Consider the following 25,772-nt stretch of genomic DNA (forward strand, 5'->3'; position numbering starts at 1 on the left):
GTAAGACCAAGGTATGTATTGAAGGATCTTCCCCAGAACACGTTATTTAGGTCTGGCACTGCCCACCAACATGTGAAATGGCCAGCAGAAAACATTTCTGCTCAGCCCACCTCATTGCCTGCAACCTCTTGCAGCATTGAGCTCTACAGTTTCTTCACAACAGGAGTAACTGGATTAAGGAAAACACACAGGAGAAATTAATGTGGGTTGTTGGGTTTTTTCAACAGGACTTCTGAGTTGACAACCTGTAAGGTGTTTAAAATAAGGAAGGACTAACTGTCTTCGTTGACTCCAAATGCCTCCCAGGCTCGTGTCTCCAAATCTGCTACAGCATAACCTTCACTGTGACATTACAAACATATATCACAGCAACAATGTGTACCAAATGAGCCTTTTATTGATAAGAGAGTGAATATCAGGTTGTAAACTGCAGGTGTGTTTCTGGGATGTCACTGCTACCAAATAAGGTTACCTGGAATGGAGAAGGGCTGAAGTACAGCATGTTGGCAGACAAGCCTTGCTAATAGAGCTAATCCACTCAGAGGCATTCATACTGAAATGAAAGTATAGGTCTGGAAAGCCGGTATGGAAGAACTAGCCTGGGCTATTTCCTTGTTTAGACAAGCCTTAACTTTCCCACAAGTTAGTTGCATTCCAATCAAAGTCGAGGGAAAAAAAAATTAAATTTAAGCGATATGCTTTACAGCCTGAACAGTTTATACAAAACAGACTCTGCAAGCGAAGTGTACTAAATACTCCAATGCTAAGTCACCCCACTATACAGAACTGGAATGACAGTAATCCACTTAAAGGTGAAACTCCCTTGAAGCCTAATGAGTAATAAAAGAAGTAAAGACCTCTTGTTCTTGAAACACAAAGTTTTGGCAGAGCTTGCTTTCCTCCTCCACCCCTCCCCTTATTTTTTTATTTGTATAAGTAAGGTTTTTTTGTTTTGCTCACACAGGTTAACAACTTGATATACGTGAAATTCAGCTTCTTCATACACAGGACTTGAAACAGAGCCTCAGATCCTCAATCCATGTAGCCTCTGATTTTTGGACAATTATTTTGTACTTCATTCTTCATAAGAGAGCATTTGGCAGTTTCCTCTAACTTTGATTCCTTCAAGAACCAGGCATCTTTTATTTCTTAACAGGAGTAGCATCCTAGTACTGCATTTAATCCTTCCTGCCCTAGGTGGGCTTATCCCATGCTGTCGAGGAGCTTTCCGAGCACCCTGGATTGATGAGCTGGTTTGGAGATGACCTGCCTCGGAGCCCCCCTGAACCCCTGGATCAGTGCCAGGCTTCCTCATGCCCCTCAGCATCCTCCTGCCATGCAGACAGCAAGCTGGGCCAGCGCAGCTGAGGCAGCTCAGCACCCTGCATTTGGCAGCACTTGTTGCTGGTGTTGTTGTTAATAGTTCTCTCACACACCTCGCTGGAGGAGGGTGATTCAGCACAGACACATGAGCACGGAGGTGTTCGGGCAGGTGTTAGGAGATGTGGTATGAGGATTTTACCAAACAGAAGGGTGAATAGCACAGCTGCACAGCTCCACCATGGATACCACAGAGAAAGTTATCAGCGCTGCAGTTAACTTCTACTTTCTTTGAAAACTGTCATGATTTTTAAATACCTTGCACTGATAAATATCTGACAAGCCAGAGGTGGTGGGGGGTACTCCAGTGTCCACCTTATGAAGACTTAACACAAATAAACAGAGTGCTGCAAGGAATCTCAAATCTGCACTTCCTTTGCAAAGGAAGGAGAAATCAGATTATGCATGGCACAAGTATGAGTTAAGGTGTGTACTTCTACATGGTTGACATTTTTTTTCCAGTTAGGAAGGAATGTTTCTTGACAAACAGACACAGTCATCAGTTACTTCAGAAATAAAACCAGCATAGAAATGACAGAGTATACCACAGACTACAGCTGACTGAATTGATAAATGGAAATTTCTTGCAGTTCTTTTGGCAACCATATTTATGTATTTTGCTAAGTGATGGCAAGCTGATGCAAAAAGGGTAATACTTTCTCAGAGCTTTGGTTTAGAGCAGGAAGAAGGATGAAAATTTTCCATATTAGAAAATTCTTGCTGCCAATCATATTCTTTTATAGTCACTTGACAAGATCTTTAAAAAGTAGTTAATCAGTTAGCATTTTGACATCTCATGCCAGTAGCACACTAAAGGCATTGGTTTGGAAGATTTAAAGCATCCCAAAATACTGCTTTTGATTCAGAGATCAACCAGCAGGCACAGCACTTACTGTCCCCCTGACAAGAGGCCAGGGCTAGTAGCTGAACCACCATTTCTTGGGGTCTGCATCCATACACTTCCTCCCCACTTATGTCTCCCAGACATATTTCACTCCACCATCACTTACCTAAAAATCTGTCAAGTTCAACCCTGTGTCTGGGTTTCACTCTGCCTGATTGATGTCTTGAGCAGCTACTAAAAATTTCACAAAGAGTTTACATCAACCTCCTCTTTCTCCACACCCTACATTTCAAAGTGTTTAGGCAGAAACAGAAAACAATTAAAGGAAATTCAGAGCTAAGGCTGAAATGTACCATATGTTTTGAAGCAGAGGGGCACAAAACATCAGTAAACCACTGCTGAGATTACATACTCCCACTATCAGGCATTGAAAGACTACAGAACAATGTCATCTCTAACTATTAATAACCATACTTCCTTTCTAGCACACAATCCTTTTCTCTTAATTGTCTGCTAGAGGTATTTCCATACAGGCCACATTCCTCTTTCCCGTAACACAGCAGAAAGAGTACCAAAAGTGATTTATAGTTTCAAATACATTCCTATCAGGTCTTGCATTACTCCTGACATTTGCTAATTTACTATTTTTTTTGGTTTACAGTGTGGTCAGTGAGAGAACTGGACTGAAAGTCAAGATTTCATCCCCACCCTGCTATGACTTGCTTGTGACTTACTGTGACTCAGCACTAAAGCCACTAAAACTCTCACTAACCACACACTCCTATCTTTAGGTATAGAACTGAAGCGATGGTAAAGAACTCTTCGTGAAGTACTCCAAGACTGGACACATTAAAAACTTCTTATACAAGAAAAAGCAAAGACTTTTCTTAAACTTAACTATTTAAAAATCAGATTTCTACAATGCTTCATAAATTTATAAAAACATTAAAAAACCAAAATGTTTTTTGGTTTCTATTTAAACAGAAATTTCATCCCAGTTACTGTGGCCATCATGTTCCCAAACTTGAAGAAACATCTGCTTAGGAGCTTGAAGTAATGTAAAATTCAGAAGTTTCAGTTGCCAATGGAAACACAGTTACTAATTTCTAACTGCAATTTTCTGAGCACTGACAAAAACTCACTAAAATACATTAAGTAAGAAATTTAACACTTTATTTGATGGCTACATTTGAAATACAGTGCTGTGTCAATTCCCAGGTGAAAAGATTTTTTTCTCATACTAATAACATGGTATCATAGAATGGTTTGAGTTCAAAGGGACCTTAAAATAATCTTAGCCCAACCTCCCTGCAGTGAACAGTGACATCTTTATCTAGATCAGGTTGCTCAGAGACCCATCCAACCTGACCTTGAATATTCCCAGGGATGAAGCATCCACCATCTCCCTGGAAAAGTTGTTCCAATGCTTCACCACCCTCACAGTAAAGAATTTCTTCCTTGCATCTAATCTAAATCTAGCCTCTTTTTTATTTAAAACCATTACCTCTTGTCCTATCACGATAGTGTGCCTTCTAAAAAGTTTGTGCTTATCTTTCTTATAACCTTCCTTTAAACATTGAAACCTAGAGCCTTCTCTTCCCAGGCTGAATAACCCCAACTCTCTAAGCCTGTCTTCATAGGAGAGGTGTTCCAGCCATTCATCATTTTTGTGTTCAACATCATTTTTGCGTTCCTTCTCTGAACCTGCTCCAACAGGTCCACAGCGCTCCTGTGCTGGGACCCCAGAGCTGATGCAGCCCTGCAGGTGGGCTCTCAGCAGAGCAGAGCAGAGGGGCAGAATCCCCTCCCTGTCCCTGCTGCCCATGCTGTTTTGGATGCAGCCCAGGACATGTTTGGTTTCTGGGTCATGTCCAGCCTCTCAGCCACCAGCACCCCCAAGCCCTTCTCAGCAGGGCTGCTCTAATTTCTTATCTTATAGAATACTGGGGGGGTTGCCCCAACCCGGGGGCAGCACCTTGTTAAACCTCCTGAGATTCCCATGGGCCCACTTCTCAAGCTTGTCCAGGTCCCCCTGGATGGCATCCCATGCTTTATAGGTGTATCAACTGCACCACTCAGCTTGGTGTCATCTGCAGATTTGCTGAGGGTGCTCACAATCCCTTTGTGTCATTAACAAAGACATTAAACAGAACTTCTCCAAGCAAGAATCCTTAAGGGATAACACTAACTATGACCACTACCCTCTCCAAGCAACTGTCCAACCAATTCCCTATCCACCAAACAATCCACCCATCAAATCTCTCTTCAGTTTAGACACAAGGATGTTGTGGGGGACTGTATCAAAGGCTTTACAGAAGGCCAGATAAGTGACATCTGCATTCCTTCCTCTGTCCACTGATCCCAGTCACTCTGTAACAGAAAGCCAGTAGGCTGGGTCAGATGGGACTTACCCTTGGCTGTCCCAAATCATGTCCCTGTTCACTGTGTTCCTTAGCAGAGCTTTTAGGACGAGCTCTTCCATGATCTAAACAGGCACAGGGGTGATGGTGATGGGTTGGTGGTTCCCAGGGTACTCCTTCCTACCTTTTTCAAAGATGGGTATAGTGTTTCCCTTTCCTCACAAATTTCTTGCTTCCCACAAGAAAAAGGAAAATAACAGTTTTGGGAAGTTTTTTTACCTGCAGCATGAGAATACTGAACTATGAAGAGGAACCTGTTCTCATTCTGCTATCCAAAGTGCTCCTGAGCGTGTATTAAATATAAACTGCATTATAAAGGAGATCACATTGGATGCAGAGCATGAGTTTGGGTAGGTCATACCCACTTTCACTTTCTTCATCTTTGGTTTTAGATTTATTGAAGATCATTCATAAGAAACACCAATTGCTATTGCAAAATAGAAGTTTTCCCTCATGTAGAGATTATGCCAAGTAATAAGTCTCTTAAAATACTCGTCTTTCTGAATTTCCCAACAACTTGCTGAGCATAGTCATCCAGAAAACAGGTCATGATGCCTCTTTGTTTTTGTTTACACATTTAAATTAACAACTTAAAAAAAAAATACAGGTATCACCTTGTGCCTTGCCTTATGAAAAACAATACCAGACTAATCAGCTTCCCGGTGAATGATATCAAACAGGACTTGCTCAGCTTCACTCTCAGCAGGGCTGCACATGCACTCGCCCTGTACCTCTGAACGTACATGCCACTGACAAATCGAAGTCCCATGACCCAGCTCAGCCATAAGAGAGGGCCAAGGAAGCAGGACTGACAGCAGAGCCCACAGCTACCACATTGTAGAATAAGAGAAAACATCACAGCCAAAAAGGTGACTTAAACCTTCAGAAGAAATACCAACACTCCACATCACTCAGTATTACTCCCTCATCGCTGAAAAAAACCAAGAAAAAAGGTCAGAAAAGCAAACAGGGCACATCAAATGCTTATCAGATCATTAGTCAGATCTTGACCAAAATTTATGAGGCTATTTCTTACAAGCATTTCTGGACTTAATTGCTGCACAACCAGGAAATTTAAGTCTATATTTTCTGGTGTTTGGTACTGAAGCAAAGCAAACAACAGCAGCTTTTATATAACTTACTCCATGTATTTGTGTACTTACCCTTCCACATTTTTCATGAGGAATGGAAATGAGAAGTTCCTTTGTAATCAATTTCACATAGCAGACAAGATACCTTTTCCTTGTTGGAAAATATGCTGTCAAACCACAAAATCCTCCCCCTTGGGATTATATTCAAACCATGTCCACATGCTGGGATTTAAGATGAAAACTATGTATATTTTGAGGAAAAAAGTTTTCCTCTGGGTTTGCTTCTGTTAAACATGCATTTTATTTTTATTATTACTATTTTTATTTATTATTACTTTATTATTACTATTTATTATTAATATTTATTATTATTGCTATTGTAACCCATACTAGTCAAATTCACAGAGCAGGAGTTTAAAATTTAAAAAAAATTATTTAAAAAATATATAATGCAAGAAGACAAAGGATGTACCAACATAAAGTATAAAAGCTATACTAAAGACTACAAGGTGAACAGCAAGAGAAAATAATCAGCCTGAAGAAATAAACTTTGAAAGTAGAGGTGCTTTGAAAAAAAAAAAGAATTAATTAAAACCAAATTAAGCCTCTCAAATATCATTAAATTTCTTAAATTTAAGTGAAAAACACAACTAATTTGATTCTAAGTAATCTAGAGAAGAAAGTTTGTAGCTAAGTGCTAAGTAAAACACACAACTAATATGTACAAATATGAACTTTGCCTGAAAAACTGTTTTGAAAGTGTCCTATAATAAAGAAAAAATGTTGTCTGCATACCATTCCCCTGCTACACAAGGAAAAAAACCCACACCACCAAAAAACCCCATTGCCCTGTTGAGAAAATTTTCCCACAGAAAAGGAAATTTTGGCCAGCTCTCCTTGATGACAAAAGATAAGGAAATACCAGGGCGGTTCCATGGTTTGCAAAATGTTAAGGCACAAAGGCACAGAAAAATATTTTTATTTTTATGTTCTCCACCCCTTTCTTTATCTCCCCTTTCATTTTAGTTTAGCTTTTATATCATATTTCTCTCTTTTTACCTTTATTATTCCCTACTTTCCTGGCTTAGAAGGTATATGCCAATGATCTAATGAGTACTGTTTCAGGTGGTTGCCTCGGTGCAAGTGGTATTAATACCTCCTGATGCATTCAATAAGCACATATTAGAATGGTGCCATATTACATTGCATTAAAGAGAAGCAATGATGTTGGAGTAGCAATTGTCAGAAGGATATGTTTCCTGTTGAATCAGGAAAACAAACGTTTTAAAAAAATCTGCATGGAAAAGCATCAAGATGATCTCCACCCTAAAGGAACCCTAATTCCCTACTAGAAAAAAAAAAATCCCGTTCTACAGTATTTCAGATAAACATTTTCAAACCTGCGACTGCCTAGAGATGTGCAGCTTTTTTTGTGTGTGTGAGCAGGAAATGAAAATTCACTAAAAAAATCTCTTTTCCAAAGCTGAAGATGACATTTTGTGCTCATTTTCATCCAGCATGCACACAGAAAACTGCACACAGAGTTATCAACATCTCACCTTGTTTGAAATCACAGACCAACTTGAAATCAAAGTGCTAATGTCATTTCATTTACAGCTCTGAAAAGCCCAATAGCTTTCTATTCTGCCCTGCTGTATGATCACAGCCCTCATGTCTCAGATGTGAGAAAAAGCCTCGCAAACACAGTGCAAAGCATTGCACTTCCACTTCACAGGAGCTGCAAGCAAAAATAGATGGTCTTAGAAAACCAAACTGGGATATTGCAAGGCAAAAATTGGTATAAGCAAGATTTCCATTTGCTACCCCTCTCCAAGGGAGACACTGGCTTCTGCCTCAGAAGTTGCTTCACCACCTGGTCTCAGCTGGAAATGTACCTTCACTGAAATTCTGCCTTGCTGAAGAGTGTACACTTATTCCTCCTGAGCAACAAGCAATGTGTTATTCTGACAGATATGTTCAGCTTGCATAAACTGTACATAACTCATTCATCTTCCAACTGTCTCATGGCATCTTGTGAGTTTCATTCCAGTTTATGATTCTCTGTGTTCAGCCAACTGAGTTGAAAACAGGAGGCTTTTGGGGAACAATGGTGCTGCAGCCAGAGATGCACCTCTGAAACTGTTCAGCAAAGCCTTGTTGGAAAACATGTTAAACCACAAAATCCTCCCCCTTGTGATTATATTCAAACCATCTTCACATGCTGGGATTCAAGCTGAAAACTCTATTTTTTGAGAAAAAAAGTTTTCCTCTGGGTTTACTTTTGTTAAGCATTCATTTTACCACCCCACTATCCAAGAATTGCAATTAAAATAATTTTGCAGGATGTGAACCCAGCAAGATTTATCAATTTGAATAATTTTCTTTAAACACCATCTCTGTTTCACACAAATAAGGACCAAAAAAAGTGGATCTTTATAGTATGAAAGTGCAGTCTGCACTTTTTCTACTGTACATAATGAAATCTCAGCTTCCACAATGCTGTGACCTTTCTGTTACCCTTCCCTTACCCCCCAAAAACACCTGAGGGCTTCAGGACCTGCTGTTCTCTACCAGTTTGCTTGCTCCTCTGCTGTACTGGGAAAAAAAATGTGCACTGCTCTTTATACAAACAGTGTATTTTAGACAGTCTGAAATAGTATCAGAAATTAAATTTTAATTTTCCAGAAATTGTTTTAGTGCAAAGGTCCTAAATGGCATTTAAAAATAGTCAAAATTAAAGCAAAAAAAACCCAACAGCTACTTCCCAATTAACTCCCTTTAGGATATCTCTGGGAACATCACTGGCTCCAAAATCTGCCATGTGCTGTTAAAAATCAACCTGCTGCAAGTGGCAACTTTCATGCTACTATTGCTGGAGTTAGAACTTCGCACCCTGCAGCTGGCACACCTCACTGTCCAGGAACGCATCATAAAAGCTGTGTCATTTCTTCAGTCACCTGCTCCTGACCACAGCTTCCCTACAACCACTCTGGTACTTGCCTTACTCCCAGAAGTTCCATTTTCCAAACTGGAAGAGAAGTGAACGGGCAAATGCAGCTAAGACAATTGCTACATCTCACACACATGCCTCAGGAGAGAAGTGGAACAGTGAGGCTAAAGCAAAAAGTTGTTTTATGGATAACAAGTTATAGCCAGATCCAACTCTTCTTCCCAAACAGTTCTTACAAACTCTCCTACACAAGCTGCAGCCCAGATTTCACATACCATGCCAAACTGGGGAGACATTTAATCAATTTTTTGAACTTTCCTGGTACCAATTAAGCATTTTTCATTAACCGAATAGCAAGTTTCATTTCAGTATTTAATCCTCAAAACACATGTATTTATTTTTCCATTGCATCATGATTAAAACCACTGCAATCCACACCTAAAAATCACTAGGCAGCAGTATAATCAAACTAAAGGTAAAAGCAAAGGCTTACTCTGAGTTGTGTAAAATGTTCCTACTAACATAAAGTCTCTATTAGATCTTATGATAAGTAAGGTGTTATAAAAGAAAAAAAGACATAACAAATCAATAATGCATTGACCTCATTAAAAGCAGCACCTCACACTAACTCAATGCAAAAAAACTCTAGCACACCATATTCCATATAGAACAGAATGTTTCATTATTCCTACAGGCCTTCACTTGCTACTTTACTGAAACAGTTTATTTTCAAAATAACCATGAACTCAAAGAAGTGAGATAACAAAACCTTTCTGGAGATTCAACCAAAGGCATCTATTCAACACCATATTTCTGTACTGCTGAAAAAGCCTGTCAAATAGTTGAAGTGAACACAATGCTTAAACAACATACTTATATGGAAATGAGATATATTAACTCCCTAGGGAACAAAACCAAAATTCAAGGAATTTCTGGAGGGGAAGAAAAACAAAGGGGAGGGAAAGCTGGGGGCGGGGGCGCGCAGGGGGAAGAGCAACAAGATGTCTTTCAAAGCATTTGTTTCCTTCTGATAATCAGTCTGCCACAAAACTCTCAAAACCATGGGGGGGGGTGTTTCCTTTGAATCAGAAAATTCAGGAGAGAAATGAATGCTAATTAGGCGATAAAGACATAAAATGTTTTGGAAATGGACTTCAGGATATGAGTCTAAAGGAACATGAAGAAGCTGTAGAAAGAACATGATCAGATCCCTTTTTGTTTTAGGAATAACACCCTGCCATCTCTCAATATTAAAATTTTCATCGGATTTAAAAAAAAAAAAAGGCAAAAAAATAGAAAAATGAGAAATGAATTCACCCCTTCCAATAGTGATTTCTAGATCTCATGAAGGCTTGCTAGGGAGCAATAAGTGTGAGACTCAAAGGCATTGAAGACAGCAGAAGTGAGAGCCATAGAAGTATATATAACATTTATGAAGCCACAGAAAATGCTAGAAGCAAATTTGTGGGAGAAGCAACAATCTACAAGCAATGAAAATATTTCCAGAACATGTCAAGCAAGCCTACCACCAAATTTCCTAGTAAGCTTTTTCTATTGCTAAAAGCTATCTTTCAACCACTTTATCCTGAGCCTCTCAGGTATCAATGTCTGCTTACTTATAAATGCAAATCCCCATAATTTTTAGTTTGAGTTCTACATGCTGGGATGAAACCTGGGCTCTTCAAAGCTGGCATAACTGAGAAGGCTCCTCTCAAGTGTGTAACAACCAGTCTCCCACCATTGTCACCATAAGCACCATCTTAATATGATCTTCATAATTGTTGTCTTCAGAAACTGGAGTGTTTATGTAAAACCTTTTCCACGGGTTAACACAAAACATCAACTCTCTCAATTGCTACCTTTAAGTTGTGTTTTAACAATAAACTGGGTGAGATTTACGAGAATAATTCGCCTTTCCACCTTTTTATTTTTGAAGACTTGTAGGAACTAGAAACAACTTCAAAAACAGAAATACACTACCAGTAAAATATAAATTACACACCAAATGAATACTCTGCATTTTTACATCTGGAAATAAAAAATGTATATAAAAACGAGAGTGCCTGCAGTTATGATTTAAGACAACACTTAAATCACCACAAAAATGAAATCTAGCTTATGGTTTTCTGGTTTGAATCTAATGGCTACTTCAGAGGCCACATAGACAGACAAACCCACTGATCAAATAACTGTGCTACCTCCCCAGAATTATCATGGTTTCATTTGAATTTTTTTTTGTATGCATCACAGGAAAAGAATGTGCAGCAGTCTTATTTGCAAGCCTAAATACCTGAGCTTGTCTGGGACAAAGGCAATTAATACTTTCTACATTCATTTGATGTGGAAATGCACATTCTCAGCTTATGCAAAAACTTTTGGCAATTTAACCTAATCTTATGACCTCCAGCCAAGTTAACGACACTTATTCTGTAACAAGCTGCATGGGTGACCAGCAAAAGGCAATGTTTTGTTGGCTCATGCCATTAAAACATATAAATAAAAGTATCTTAGAGAAGTTTTGCATTCTACTCCTACTAAGAAACCAGGTAATTTCCCCTGATGTTGAGCTTGCATGTTTGTCATAAGGTGGGATCTTCCATTTGGCACACGAATCATTCATATGTCCCTGTTCACCCTGGATCTTTTATTATGAGACCAATGGCATTTGTGACAGGACTAAATAGCCTTGACAGCCTAAATGACATGAACAGCCAACAAGGTTGTCGCAGTGAAGAAAGTGATGAAGAAGGAATTCTTTGAACTTGTTTGCCCACAGGAGGATTTCTGATGCTAAATGGCTACAAAACTTAATCTAGTCTCTGGGCAGCAAGTTTGCCAAACAGCATACAGAAAATCTTTTACATTTCCTGTAAAAATTATGACATACATCTCCCACCTCTACACCCAGCAATGTGATTTACAGCCAAAACATTGGCAAATCCCTCAGCTGAATCCTGCAGAGAGATCTTTACATCATCACAGTTATTTTAATGCAACTGAAGCTCTGCTGTGGGTAGAGTGAAACAGGTTCTAAAAATACTTTAACTCTACAGAACATTTCCTACTTTGCCCATTCCCTGAGAAAGGGATATCAGAAGTGGCTTCTAAATGTTAAGCCTAAGGATGGTGGCCTTTAAACAGAGACAAGTAATGCCACAGAGGTTTGTACACAGGAGCCAGTGCTTGATACATCTGGCTGGGGATGATGAAGCTTGATGCAGTGACAGGATGGCTGAAGTTACAGATCCAAATGACAGATTAATTATCCTCTGTGGTCTAAGATACCATAGAAATGGTACAATTTTGAACAAAAAAATAAAATGGAGCTAAAACTTTGAAAATTCTTTAAAAACAAAGACTTCTTGGTTCATACACCAGATATTAGATTTAATGCCATTACTTACCAAGCCAGCTATTGGAGTTGGCAGACGATTGATCTTCTTAACGATGCCAGGTTTGATCTTGTTAATCAAACTAAAAAAAAGTTATACGATTTTCTGTTAAATAATTCACTGTACTTAAGCATGAGCATCAATGCTTATTAAGAAATGCTTTTCATATGGTCCTAACGTAACATGAGTTGAAGGAGTTTGAGCTGAATGTATTAACACTCCCAAGAAGTGACAAGCAAGAACAGATTGTAGGAGCAAAAATGAAAAAAGTCACACAAAAAGAGGTTTCTGGAAACAGCAAAGCGAGAAAGAAAAGAAAATGCCTGAGGGGGCGTGGGCAGAAAAGGATCTGTGTTTCTACTACAAGGGTGGTGATGTTAATTGGACTAAAATTTCCTATTTATAGCTTTTTGTCTTATAAAGGTTCTGAGCAGACGTCAAAAATGCACCAGAATACTGATTTTCAGAGTTCAGTGTAATAGCACTAATATTCCTGGAAGAGTGAGAAATAAACTTGGTTTTCATAATGCTACCAAGTCCACTATGCTGCGTGCAGCAGTCATTTTTGGCACACATAATTTACATTCACAAGACATTTTCCATCTCAGTCAGAAGATACTATACTTGATATCACTCTTCACATAAAATTCATAATTAAGCTGAGAAGACAGGACAGACTAACACATCCCTATTGAATACATAAGCCTAAATGCATACCTTATCCTGCAGTGAAGATGAGGCACAGGATTCCTTGCAAGTCTATACCCAGGTTTTCAATCATGGAGCTAGTGAAATATTTGTGGTTCACCAAACTACACACTGGATCAGAGGGTCAGTAGAGAACAGGGACCTCAGGACACCCTGCAGACTTCATCTGCCTCTATACCTTCAAGGATTTTTTTACTTGCTCTCACTTATTTTTGCTGCTTCTCTGGCCAGACCCTTCACCCCACACAGAGCATCAGCAAGGCTTTGTGATCTACCCACACCAGTGCAGAGACAAGGCCTGGAGTTTAAAACTGTGTGGGGGGAAAAGCGTATTTTGCTCAAGCAGAAAATATATTTGGGAAATAAACACAAAGAACAGTTTCCTTTACACTGGAATGAAGGATACATTTCTAAACTCCCGCAGAAAAAAAACCCCAAACCTGCAGATCCTGAGATTTTCCAATAACACCAAGTTATTTAGCAAACAAGACACATTTGATTACTTTTCCCACCCAAAAAAATGATCTGTTGAGGTGGAACAAAAAAAAAAGCTTGCATTTCTCCCTTTTTTTTAAAAATTTTTAAATCTTCCAAATGCATAATTTTTGATTTATTTTACTGAAGAACATGAAGCAGCATGTGATCAGAAAAACTTCAGTGAATTTCTTTCTCTAGTGTATGCACACCAGAATTGGCAGAATGTAAGAAGCTTTATTTTGTCAACTACTGACCACTCAGCCAACGTGTGCACTTAGTCATTGAGCAGGACAAACTCACTGTATGCTATAGGAATATGTGGTGCAAGTAGAGGTCTTATCTGCTATGGTTTAAGTCAGCTCTACAATCTACAGAGATAATATATCCACCTAAATTAGCCATGCCACAACTGAACCAAGGAAATGGACAATCTAATTTCTAGATTGTCTCAATTATTTGAGATGTTACACTATATTGTCGTTGGTGAAAATTGGACAGTGAAAATCTTTGCCATCTGCTCTTTCCTGCTTCCACAGAATTTCTATGAAAATCACTCCTCCTTGGACTTCAGGTATGTCAGATTTAAAATTAAGACAAGAGAAAAGCTGTTTTAGTACAACAGAATAAGGCATCTTTTGCTTTAAAGAAAGTTGCAAGCCTCCTAAGGCAAGCTGCTCACTAGAATGTTTTAGGTTGCAATGCAAGATGTGGCTGGCAGTGTGTATTCTTTTGCCACCTGTTAAAACCAGGTGGGGCAGTTTTCTTTATCTCTTCCGCAACCAGTTCTCCCTCTGGGAAATATCTTCTGTTAATGGGCCATTGAGTCCCACTGATAAAATTACATCATCCCATTGTCAGATGCTCCACCAAGGGGTAGGAGCCAAGCCTTCCTACCTGGATATAGTCTGCGATTTGGAACAACAGAAACTGCCTTTTCCCATTGGATTCCCAGAGGAAGACCAGGCCCATCAACACCACCACTGGACCTTCAGAGGAAAACTCCAGCCTTCTACAGGATTCCTGCTCCAACAGAACCACAGCTGGCATTGCAGGAGGACTGCAGCCACAATTTCATGGGACTGCTACCAAAACCCTGACCCACAGGGTGTCAGGTCATATTCTGATTCTCTCAGTATTGTTTTGTATTACTGCATTTTAATTTTTTCCTAATAAATAACAGTTATTTCTTCTCCCATATCTTTGCCTGAGAGCCCCTTAATTTCAAAATTATTATAATTTGGAGGGAGAGGGTTTACATTTTCCATTTCAAGCAAGGCTCCTGCCTTCCTTACCAGCCACCTGTCTTTTGAAACCAAGACACTGAAGAAATTACAGGATGTTTTCCTTGCATTATTAATTACAGATAAATTTAACTGACTTGCATTTGGCAGAGGAATCCTCATTCTATTACCAATTAAGTGTCAACAATGAAGATATCAAAAGATTAGTATGTATCTTAAACATCTGAATATAATACATACATCCCACTAAACATATACTTTCTTATTAAAAGTAGAAACTATTTTTATTTACCACATTCACACTCTTTAACATTTACTTATATAAGTAAATGTTAAAAAGTAAATGTTAAAGAGTGTGAATGTGGTAAATATAACATTTACTTATATAAGTAAATATTTCATATAAGTAATGAAAATAAAGCATCCAGCTCTACAATATTATTGAAAATTAATTAATGCCCAATATCACAGATAACTTCAGAAGCATCTAGCAAGAGAAGACTGGAAGGCAAAGAGTGCAAAGCAAAATAAAGGCAAGGACAGAAAACATGGCAATATTACCAAAAGGAAAGAAAATATGTATAGGAAAAGAAGTTGAAAGAACTGAACTTGCACAAATATTTTCTGAAAATTAACTCTGCTGAACTGATTTTAGAGTGACTCTAAGTTTTGTAGTTTTGGGTTTTTGTTTTTAGCATCCTAGGTAGCTCTCTAATGAGATTTCTCTTGCACTGGTGTTCTAATGACATGTACAACTGCTGTTCTTTAAAATACTAAGGGATTAGCACCACTTCCAGTCCTGGAAACCTGTTCCAGTAAGTACCAAGCCAATTAGAGATATGTGGATGAGACCTGTTGAGTGGACATTTTATACCTCTGACTCAGTCTAGCAACGAAACCAGGCAAGCCCCATCACTGCCAAGCCTACAATATATAAGCATGAGGAAGCTTCCTACAGAAAGTGCTCCAAAACAAGCTGAGTGTAAAGTTTTGTGACAGGAATAGGCAGTTTCAGGATTTAAAAAATCAACACTAAAAGGCAGGGGATGGAGGACAGAAATCTAAACCCAAACAACAGCAGTGGGTATTGGGGTAACAGTGTGCTTTTATCCCAGTCACAGCCACACCACCTTGCAGAAGCTGAAGAGAAAGCCCAGGGTTATCCTGGGCATTATAACCAAAACCAATATAATCAGTCAACAACAGCATGATCCTCTCAGTATCACAAAAAGAAGTGTGTGGGACAACACACAAAACATGTGGATTTGGAAAGAGTCTGCCAAAAGCTGCTTTACTTCCCATGACAAACAACAAGTATTAAAAAAACTTAAATTATTTACTAGAAAATATTTCTGGTGCTTAAAAAAAAAAAATAAAAAAAAATCAGAGGCCAGGAAGGAAAGAGGCCAGCTGATGTTAACCTGAGGGGTTGTTATTTAGGTAAGTCAATACTCACTCGCACAACAGGACTCCATTTTCTAGAGCTGCTCTAAAGTCTCCAGTTCCAAAGCTTTGCCTGGTAACTGCCTATAAGAATAAGAGCTGAGAGTTAATTGGACACACAGACAAAATCAGGACTAGCAAGAGAATCTTAGTAGTAGTTAAAAACAAACAAGCAAACGAACCCTGATTTAACAATTAGTTCATACTATTATTTTCTTACATTAATTTCAAAGAAGCAAGTATTTAAAAGACAGTTCTTTACGCCTCAAAAGAAGGCAGATCCAACATCTTAAAATAGTTTCCTCTAGTGTAAGTCAATCTTCAGCTAAATTCTGTGGGAATACTTATTATTTTCCAAAGCAGTACCAGTCACACTGAAAAGCATATAAGAAATTTCAAACAGAAATGCAAAAGAGATAGAAAGTCTTTTATCTCCTACTTCATGTTACAGCGTGTATACCCATGATATCTAGCACAGAGTATTTTAACAGCAGGTTTTTTTCATGCCACTTGCACCTAAGGCAGTGTGACTAAAGAACCACTCCAAGTCTGCATTACCACCTGCTCATCAATTGTCATTCCTTGGCAAATGGTAGGACTATACTAATGGGACTCATTTGTATATTCAGAGTGAAAAAGCAGTGAACAAGAACAATGTCTTATAAAGGACTTAAGATACCCAAAACTAAAATAATTGACTACAAGTTTTCAGCAAAGTAGTTTTCAAAAAATACCCCAAGCCCCCAAAAAACAAAGTATTTGTTCAAACCTACACTCACTTGGAGCCACTACTAGATCCCCTCTGTGCCTACATTCCCTGCAGGGACCAAATTTGGCAGATTTCTTCCAAACACCCAGAAGAATAACCCACATACAAGTCAAAAAAGGACTTTTATACAATTCTGCCATGAGTCCAAAAGAGAGGTTTCATGCCAGCTGGGAATGGAAATCAAATACTAGGAATTGTACTTATTTCAGCTTAGATGTCACCATGTTCAGCCACCAGCTAACTATGAACATCCCTCTGGGGACCCTGACCATCCTCAATCCTGTGCAGGAGTTCAGGCACACAGTTTTAAGTGCTGTGGAACCTGCATGCTTCCAGAGCAAAGCTACTGGTTACCCCAGTAAGTAGGGAAATTAGCACTGAAAAAAAAAATGAGTTTTGCTTGGTAAAAAGAGCAAAGGACAGGATGAAGCTCTTTTAGGATCTGTAAAATTATTACATTATCACCCTATCATTTTATTTCATTTCAAGTGGAATGCACACTAACATGAGAAATCCTACAAATTAAGTAATTAGCTTTAACATAGGTTTTCTTTTCATTCAAATGCTAAAAGTTCAATCCTCCTGTTGAGAAGAAAATTAGGTATTACAAACATATTTTGTGTTTAAGGTTTTTTCCTAAAATGTAACAGATAGTGACAAAAAATGAATGATGGCACACCAACTCAAGATAAGAAAAAATTCAAAATTCAGGGAAAGAAAGGATGATAATGATTCCCCAGGAGAATTGCACTTTATACAATATTCATATAACAACAGTCTGTTCCTACAGAAAACTAGAAGCTGCATCTTAGAAATATAATCGTCAATAATCACTTAAAAACACAGAATCTGAAAACTACCCTTATCTCATATATTGCATAATATTTTGTTTCCAAACCTGTATATTTAGTGATAATGATTTTGAGGAAGCTAGCCAATGTAACATAACAGCATGCAAACTTTAAAAATAAATATTTATGTTCCCTAGGTTATAGGAATATGAGGAATAGGAATACCTAGTTTAAAATTATGCCCTCCATTCTGCAAGTCAGAAATTTGACATTTGCAGGTCATATATTAGTACTGTACTGTAAGAAAGGCTGTAGGTCTGGAGTCTAACTTTACAGCTATGTTTCAAACTCCAATCAATTCCTAAGAATCCTAAAGTTATTCTTATTGTGAAGTTGCCACTGACATCTACAGGACTACACAGTCAAAATGTTGGTGTTTATAAAGAGTTCATGGGCAAGTCAGGCATGCAATAGATGACAAGGTGTTCCCTTCAACAAGAGCTGAGCCTATCCCAAGCCTGCAATTCTTCTAAATGCCTTCTAAATGTCTTTTGAACCCACAATCAACCTTCACGGTGAAATGCATAATCCTGTTTCCTTGAACAGCAAGGGTCCAATTTGAGTACAAGGCTGTAAATGCCTCTATTAGACTTGCAGACCTCTTAAAATTACATCAGAAGACATTACACTGGAAGAATTTTGACTAAGCTATTTGTGCAGCTGCTGCAGCAATCAACACTGATTTGCTATACAGGACGGAACTGTCAGACTGATCTTGTGACCCACTGATTTTGACAACTACGTGGTTTGTTGATATTAAAATAAAAGCATTGGTTCTGCCAAGTTAGGTTTCATTAATACTGACTTTCAAAGGATAACTAATAATTAAGTAATTAGAAGGTATTCTCAAAGAACAATTTAACACTGGTGCTTGAAACCAAAACATTTTCCAAGTTGCACAACAACTTGAATTTGTTGATGTCACAAAAGTAAGTGCTCCATTTTAAGATCTGTTTTTGTACAGAGACGGAGGACGTTTCTCATTATGGACTTTCACCTGGCTCATACCCAGTGCAGAGCTTCAAGCCCAGCTGTAACCCTGATAGTCTACCCAGGAAACAGGTATCATTAAAAAAATGCAAAGACACAGACTGCCTCAGAGTTCTGCCCTGCAAGAACCTAAGTAGACAAAGTGAATCCCACCCTAAGATATTACATCTTCAAACTATGTCTGTGATTTCTGAGTCACTGTTTATTCATGAAAACTGCTTATACTGGGTGTGGTACTCTTATGTAATAGGCATAATTGATATTGAACAATTTTTCAACCACTTAGCCATGTGAGCCACCAAATAATAAAGAAAATACCTTACAAGAATGGTTTCTATCCATCTTTGAACAACATCCCTTTCCAAATTATATGTCTCTTTTCTCTCCTCCATTCAGCTGAATATATTCTGCTTCTATCATTGCTTTTTTGATAGAATGAGAGCAATGACATAATTAAAGGCTATATAATAAAATCAAATTTATTTGCTACTATAAAACAGTTTAATGTTTTTCAAAGACAGCGTCCCCTAATACTTTGGTAATTTGCAATTGCCAAGTCCAACCACTCTTCTTCAAAGAGTATGCATATCAAGTCTTTATTTAAATTTAGACATTTTAAAAATGCTTACACACAGAGGGCTAGTTTATTTTCAGGTTTGCTGTGATTCTTGTATCAGGAGACAAATCAAGAAGAACTAACCAAAGATAACCATTCTTAACATGGCATGACATCAAAATCATCATGGACTGAACAAAAAGCACATAGCACAGAATATGCCGATTACACGCCCAAGTACCAAAATAATCATTGAGCACATTTCTTTGGCTTGCTATACTGGAGGCCAAATACAGCTGATCATAAGGCAGGGCTTCTTTGCCTTACAATCTATCCAAAGTTGAAAAATTCTTTCAGTGTTAAAAAAAAAAAAAAAACAACAACAACAAAAAAACCCAACAAAAAACACCAAAACATACTCAGAGAGTTCATATCAAGTTGTTTCCATGGTTTACACAGGTTTGAATGGGTTTAGCAAAAAGGCAGCTCTCCCACAGGCCAGTCAATGTTTACCACCACACAAAACTCAAAGCAAAGGAACTAGTAGGTTTCTCAATTTAACTTTGCTGTGATGGAAACACCCAAGCTAGACTCTACCCATCCAAGGCAAGAATCCTACCACATACCCAGGCATGCTGGCTGACCAGTTCTCCATCACAACAGCATTAGCTGCCCAGAGACAAGGAGGCAGTGCCGTACCACACCCAGCCTGCAATCTCAGCCCTGCCTTGGCACAGGTACTTGCCATCCAGCCTGCTCTCTCCACCTCATTCAGAGCTCCTCTGCCACCCTGCCTTTAGACTACAGCATCTCAAACCATGCAAGGATCCTGTGCCTCAATTTGACAGAAATGCTGCTTGCATCAGCTTGAAGCACACAGCTCCCTGATGCCAGGATGTAGGTTAGGGATGGAAGGAAGATGCAAGATACTGCTACAGATGATAGCCTTGCCTGAAGGAAGGCTTATGTCAGGATCTCAAGGGGCAAACAATTACTCAGAGGGGAATTGATCAGATCAACACTGATTTATCAATTTCAGGTCCCCAGCATGGTCTGCAGGAAGAAAAGACAAATTTTGCATGCTGAAGAGAGGACTGGCTGTCTTCTGCAGGAAACTGGGACAGTGAAGTAATGGTGCCATTCCCAGTACAGAATTTTGGCTACACCCGCCAGTTCCTGTCACAATGCCTGCTATAGCAGATCACCCCATCTGCGTATGAATGTCTGAATTCATGACTTTCCAACGGCCTTTCTTCTCCCTACCCATTACCACAAATCTGGATCAGACTGCATGGCAAAGGGCTCTGTCTTTAAATAACCCCAGCGTTGGATCCCTCCATTTACAGAACTTCTTTGGCTATAACTACCTTCATGCAGTGCAGAATGGCACTGCTCCTGCAAGATGCATGAGGAGATACATTGGCTACAACCCAGCCAACCAGCAAGCACGCAGGCAACTCCCAGTGTGCTGGCATCTGTACAGCGTGACCAGGTCTGGAAGTAGATTCACAACACATTTTCAAGTCGTATTTTGAGCCCCCTGCATTTTATATCCAATTGTCAAGACATGTTATACCTCAGCTTTACAGATTTTTCTTGTCCATCACAAAAGAAGAACAACATCAAAAAAAAAAAAATTAAAAAAGGCAGTAAGGATTTTTTTCCCTCTCCTATCTTCAGATGCACTGCCCAAAGTCCTGCCTCCCCTTTTCATGGCTATTTGCAGTTCCATTTAAATGCCATGCAGTACATGAGCTTGTGTTTGAACAGCTTATGTGGCAGCTACCAGAAAGTGCTGTCACTATGCTTTGAAGTAAATAGCTTGTGCTGCCTGGCATTTGGAGTCTTCCCATACAGTCTTCTCTCAAATTTTTTAATCTCCTCCCTCTTTTTCAAAAAAACCCAAACAAAAAAACTCCTAACATCGCCTCAATTTTCTCCTGTAGTGATTTTCTTTATCCAAAGCCCTCCCAAAGGGCATAGGGTGGTAGGAGCCATATTTAGAGGGTTGCTGTACACAGTCTTGAACACAAGTTCAAAATCAGCCATTTGGGTAGAAAACTTTTGACGTTGCAGCAAACAGCCAACCATAGCGATGACTAGATTTCTCAAGGTCAAGCAGTAGAAAAGAGCAGCTCAAAGAGCAGGATCTGTCTCCCTGAACTTTGAGCCCCAAGAAAATGTATGGAAAGAATGGTCATTCACAGCTCCCATCCACGGGAAAATACTACTGACATTTCATTTCTGGTAGCAGCAGGGATGCCAGGCCCAAAGCAGGCAAGGTCACTGTGGGAAAAATGCTGCTGTTGTGGGAAAAATGCTGCTATCTTCCCTCCTGATCAACAATTTAATTCACACTCTAACAAACTCCTGAGGGGTCAGTGAAGAAGTGCTCAAGAACTGGTATCCACAGAGGCTCTCCCAGTCAGCTCTCCCGCAATGAAAGGATGACACAGCCCAACCTAACCTGCACAGGAGTCAAGAGCAAGACCTAGGTTTACACCAAAAAAAAGCCCTTAATTTCAAATCCCCACACCTCACAGCTAAAATTCATGACAGGCATGCCACTGAGGAAAATAACTGGGATGGCTAGACTAAGAAAAATATCTACAGATAAATGTGTTATATAATCTAACTGAATAGAAAAAGGAAGAAGGTGGAAGGAGATTAATATTTTTGCCATTGATCACTTATGCTGGACCATGTGAATGTTCCTCTTGATCTCCACAACAGTAATGTTTTTCAGTTGGAATAATTCACTCTCTGTGCCTCAATGCAAGGCTGTACTCCCCTGTTTAACCCCACACCCCAAATCCCTAAGCATCATTACATTTCAGAGAATGTAGAGGTTTTTCAGTCTTCAGTCCAAACTGCCTTTGATAGCAAACCAGAACAGATATTTATAAAAGGAAATGGCTCATTATTGAAAAAAAGTCTTAACTGTTATTTTCTATCATCAGCATAATGATGGGGTCCTATTGTGGTATGCCTTCTGGACAAACATACCAAGACTCCTGAAATAACACACAGCTACAGTCTTACAAAAGATGAAGAAAAACAGTAAGGAGTGAGCAAGAAGGGAAAACATTACTGGTGTAGTAGGTGTGAAAAGCACAGATCTCTGCTCATCAGATGCTTATACTCTGCTCATTTCAGCTTTTCTGTCAAACCACATGTAGAAACACACTCTGAAGGATGAAAGCAAAGTTTTCCTTCCAATGGCTCACAGAACGCCTGGCTTGGTTGAAACAATGCTGCAGAGAGAGCAGGGATAAACATTTGGGATTAATCAACTCAGTCAAGCTTTTCCCCCACAAACAAGACACTCCTATAAAGGAAAACAAGATGAATAAGTCTACTGTTGTTTATCCTGATGGCTGTACTGACAGGTGTCAAACTAGCAAAGCCATCATACATTACTTTGTGTGACAAGAAAGTGTTATTGTATGTGCAGATACGGGCAGCATCAACTAGATGGAGGTAGGTGTTCCAGCAACACAAAGCTTGCCAATGCAAAGTGAAATCAGAATGACTAGGCATCTCTGGAAAAAAGAAATCATTGACATTTTATTTTTAATTACATAGCTACATCTGGTTTCTTGGGAAACTATTAATTCTGCAAATACCACTTAAATGCACACAAGCTCTAAAGCTGCCACCTCAAGTGATGCATGCTGATTTCAACTTTAACCACACATTCAGTTTCTCACATGTATTTACAATTACTTCCAGTTAAACAAAAGTGGGCATATATTCACCTTCCCAAGGCAACAGAATAATAACAATATTTTAAAATTTTCCAGTTGAGCTCCATACTAATTTAGTAGCTTGTGGTAAAAGAATGGTGGTATTTGGCCCCTTAACCATAAATGTTCCTTACTAAACAGAGAAAAAGAATTAATGAAGTAAAAGACATCTAAACATTCTGTTCACCCTTGAAATAAGCAAAAAGCAAGCACTGAATTCCGTAAGTATGTAAAAACCTGTTTTACTGGAAGTTGTCTTTTCAACCAATTCACAGTAAAACAGTGGTGTACTAGACTTCAGTGCTTCTTTCTGACAGAGAAAATTGTTAAACATACCCTGGGAACAAGAATTATGAAGGAATGGTTTCCAGAAAAGTCATTAACTGAGATAACAGAAGAAACTACAGGGAGAAATTGCAGTTTCACTACTTAGATACCTGTTAATGACCAGGTTTTATAATATATGTGCTCTCATGCTAGCCAAATTTTGAACTTGCCCATTGAAAAAGTCAGTCACTCCATACACCATTTCTTATTTTTTTTTCTGAAACATCTACATATTCAGCACTGCACTGGTTCTTATCTGACCTCAAGTTGTTAACACCTTTCCAAGCTGGGGGATAAGCAATCAAGAGACAAATCCATTCATAGCTGTTGCAGCTGAATAAATGAATACATGCATAGCTACATCCTGTGGAGTGTCCACCAGGGCAATAAAAAAATGCTTGTCCTGGACAGAATATCAGTATGTTCTCAGTATCTCCCCCCAGACTCAAGATGCACAATGCTTTGCATGGCTGGCTGAGCAGTCCAGTCACAGCATGATCTTCCTGCTATGCTGAAACTGCACCAGAGCCTCCATTCCCACTCTTTTCTTCATGCCCATGTGAAGGGTCTACATTTATGCAGTGCCCTGCAGTCATCCAGGCTATTTGTGCTTCAGTATAGTACTAAATATATATTAAAGAAACCCAGTCTCATCTCCATGTAACTCTCTCACATACATCCCACCACCTCTCCTCCTCCCCAAAAATAAGTATAGCAACTGAAACAGGGGGGACAAGCATCAGAGAAGGGCTGGAGCCACAGCATGCTGGAGATAAGAAAAGGATAACATTCAGATTTTATGCAGATTCTTGAGAGGTTTGGCATACCCAAAGATCCAGTGATTCAGTGCCCTGGCAGCCGGGCAGTATGTGACTGATGGGACAGGGAGCCACTTGCCCTCATGAAGAACTTCAAGTTCAGACAGCAATAGTAAAAAATTCTGCCCCAAAAGCCTTTATGCAAAATTTGTCTAATTTCTTTTGCTAAAGGAGCTAAAAAAAAAGCCTGTGACAACTGCAACAATTTTTTTTCCAGGGGAACAAGAGAAAAAAAAAAGTCTTTGAAAGCTTCAATGCAAATAGAGGCATTACTTGCAATATTAACAGATAAAATGTTATGATAATAAAAATCATTGTCTAAGGCAAACAAAAAAGGACTAAAGCAAATACTAGCTTAGGCTTTTTTGCTGTAGATGTAATAAAATAACATTTGTCTAACATTTAAATTTATTATTTTATATTTAGTATTTTAAATAATGTCTCCATTTCACTGTAATTGAATTTTAAATATTTGGTATTGCTCATTTAGAACAAAAGATAAATGCAAACTATAAAAGCTCTTTGGATGTTTGTATTTCCTAAGTTCAGTTTTACTACTATTATAATTCCAGTCTGGAGTCTATGCTGTAAATTTCAATACAGCTCCCAATCCACTAGCATCTATTTTTACAGGAAGGACCTTATAGAAAACAATATCCTTGCTTACACTGATTAGGAAAAACATGCTAAAACTCTGGTGCTATCTGCAAGCAAGTCCCTGTTGGGATTATTTATATAAGTGGCAGAGACATACAGAAATACCAGATTAAATGGCCAAGAACAGAGCATGCTTCTGCCCTACATTACAGTTATCTCTTACAAATTTACTGCCTCGATCTGGGTATATTCAATACTTTGATTTTTCATATATTTTAAACACTTCTCCATGCTTCTCCAGAGACCAGCACTGGTGCCATGAGCAAACCAGGGAGCTAACCACAAGGTCTTAAAATTACATTCAGCAGGAGGAGGAAAAAAGGCATGAGATAAAAGAAAATGCACACAAAGGGGAAATCCTTTAGATACGATTGTTTTACCATGTTTAGCAAGGTTATTCATGCATGAAAGTAGTTTCTTGCTATTCCTAGAGATTCGTCAATCCTTTCAGATTTTTCAGCCTTTACTGTAAGCAGTAGTTTGAGCAGGACACATAGTGCATTGAGTCCAAAGCATTCACCAACACTCTCCCTCTCTCTCACACTACACCCATTTGCTTGCACTTGGGGCTTAGGGAACCAACAGCCTTCTCTGTGCATCTTCCCTTCTGCCCCCACATCCCCTGACTTTTAGATCTCTCTACTAAACACACTGGTTTCCAAGCCATTTCACCAGGTTCTCTTAGCTCATTAACAAGGAAACAGATGGACAGTGGAAAAAGAAATTGTGCGGAAACGAACATTTAACAGGGTCAAAGACACCATAAAGGCAATTAGTGGCATGTACAGACCCTGGAAAAGTAGTCACAACATCACTTCCCACTAAACTATAGCACTTGGCATTAGCTACAGATCTTAAACAATGCAGCCTGGAAATTCCAATATTATCTAGCAGCAGTTATGTAGAAATAAACAATCAGGTGGAAGTCACTGAAATTAATGCTGACTTCAGGTGGAGAAATACTACACTCTTCTCTGGAATTTGAATAACTCAGGGGGAAGGGTTAGCTTAAAAGAACTCCACTGATCTGACCTCTCTAAATAAAAATAAAAGCAAGATTGCAAATCTCCTGTTTGGTAGCTGGGGGCTTTCTTAACTATATTTACATTTTA

At 38.9% G+C, this 25,772-nt stretch overlaps 1 protein-coding gene across 25 annotated transcripts in view; it reads right to left on the bottom strand.

Annotated features, from left to right (window-relative positions):
* LMO7 (LIM domain 7) overlaps positions 1 to 25,772 on the bottom strand; it is a 131,310-nt gene that overhangs the window by 80,362 nt on the left and 25,176 nt on the right. For 24 of the 25 annotated variants that reach the window (XM_064408536.1, XM_064408555.1, XM_064408554.1 and 21 more), the window contains 2 exons: positions 15,960 to 16,030; positions 12,090 to 12,159 (listed from right to left, as the gene is read on the bottom strand). The exons of the other annotated variant lie outside the window; for it this stretch is intronic. In XM_064408536.1, coding sequence (XP_064264606.1) covers positions 12,090 to 12,159; positions 15,960 to 16,030 — 141 coding nt within the window. Of the gene's footprint in view, positions 1 to 12,089; positions 12,160 to 15,959; positions 16,031 to 25,772 lie in introns of those variants that run through there. 25 annotated transcript variants of the gene reach the window in all.

This window comes from Passer domesticus, chromosome 2 (genome assembly GCF_036417665.1).
Source record: "Passer domesticus isolate bPasDom1 chromosome 2, bPasDom1.hap1, whole genome shotgun sequence".
Lineage (NCBI taxonomy): Eukaryota > Metazoa > Chordata > Aves > Passeriformes > Passeridae > Passer > Passer domesticus.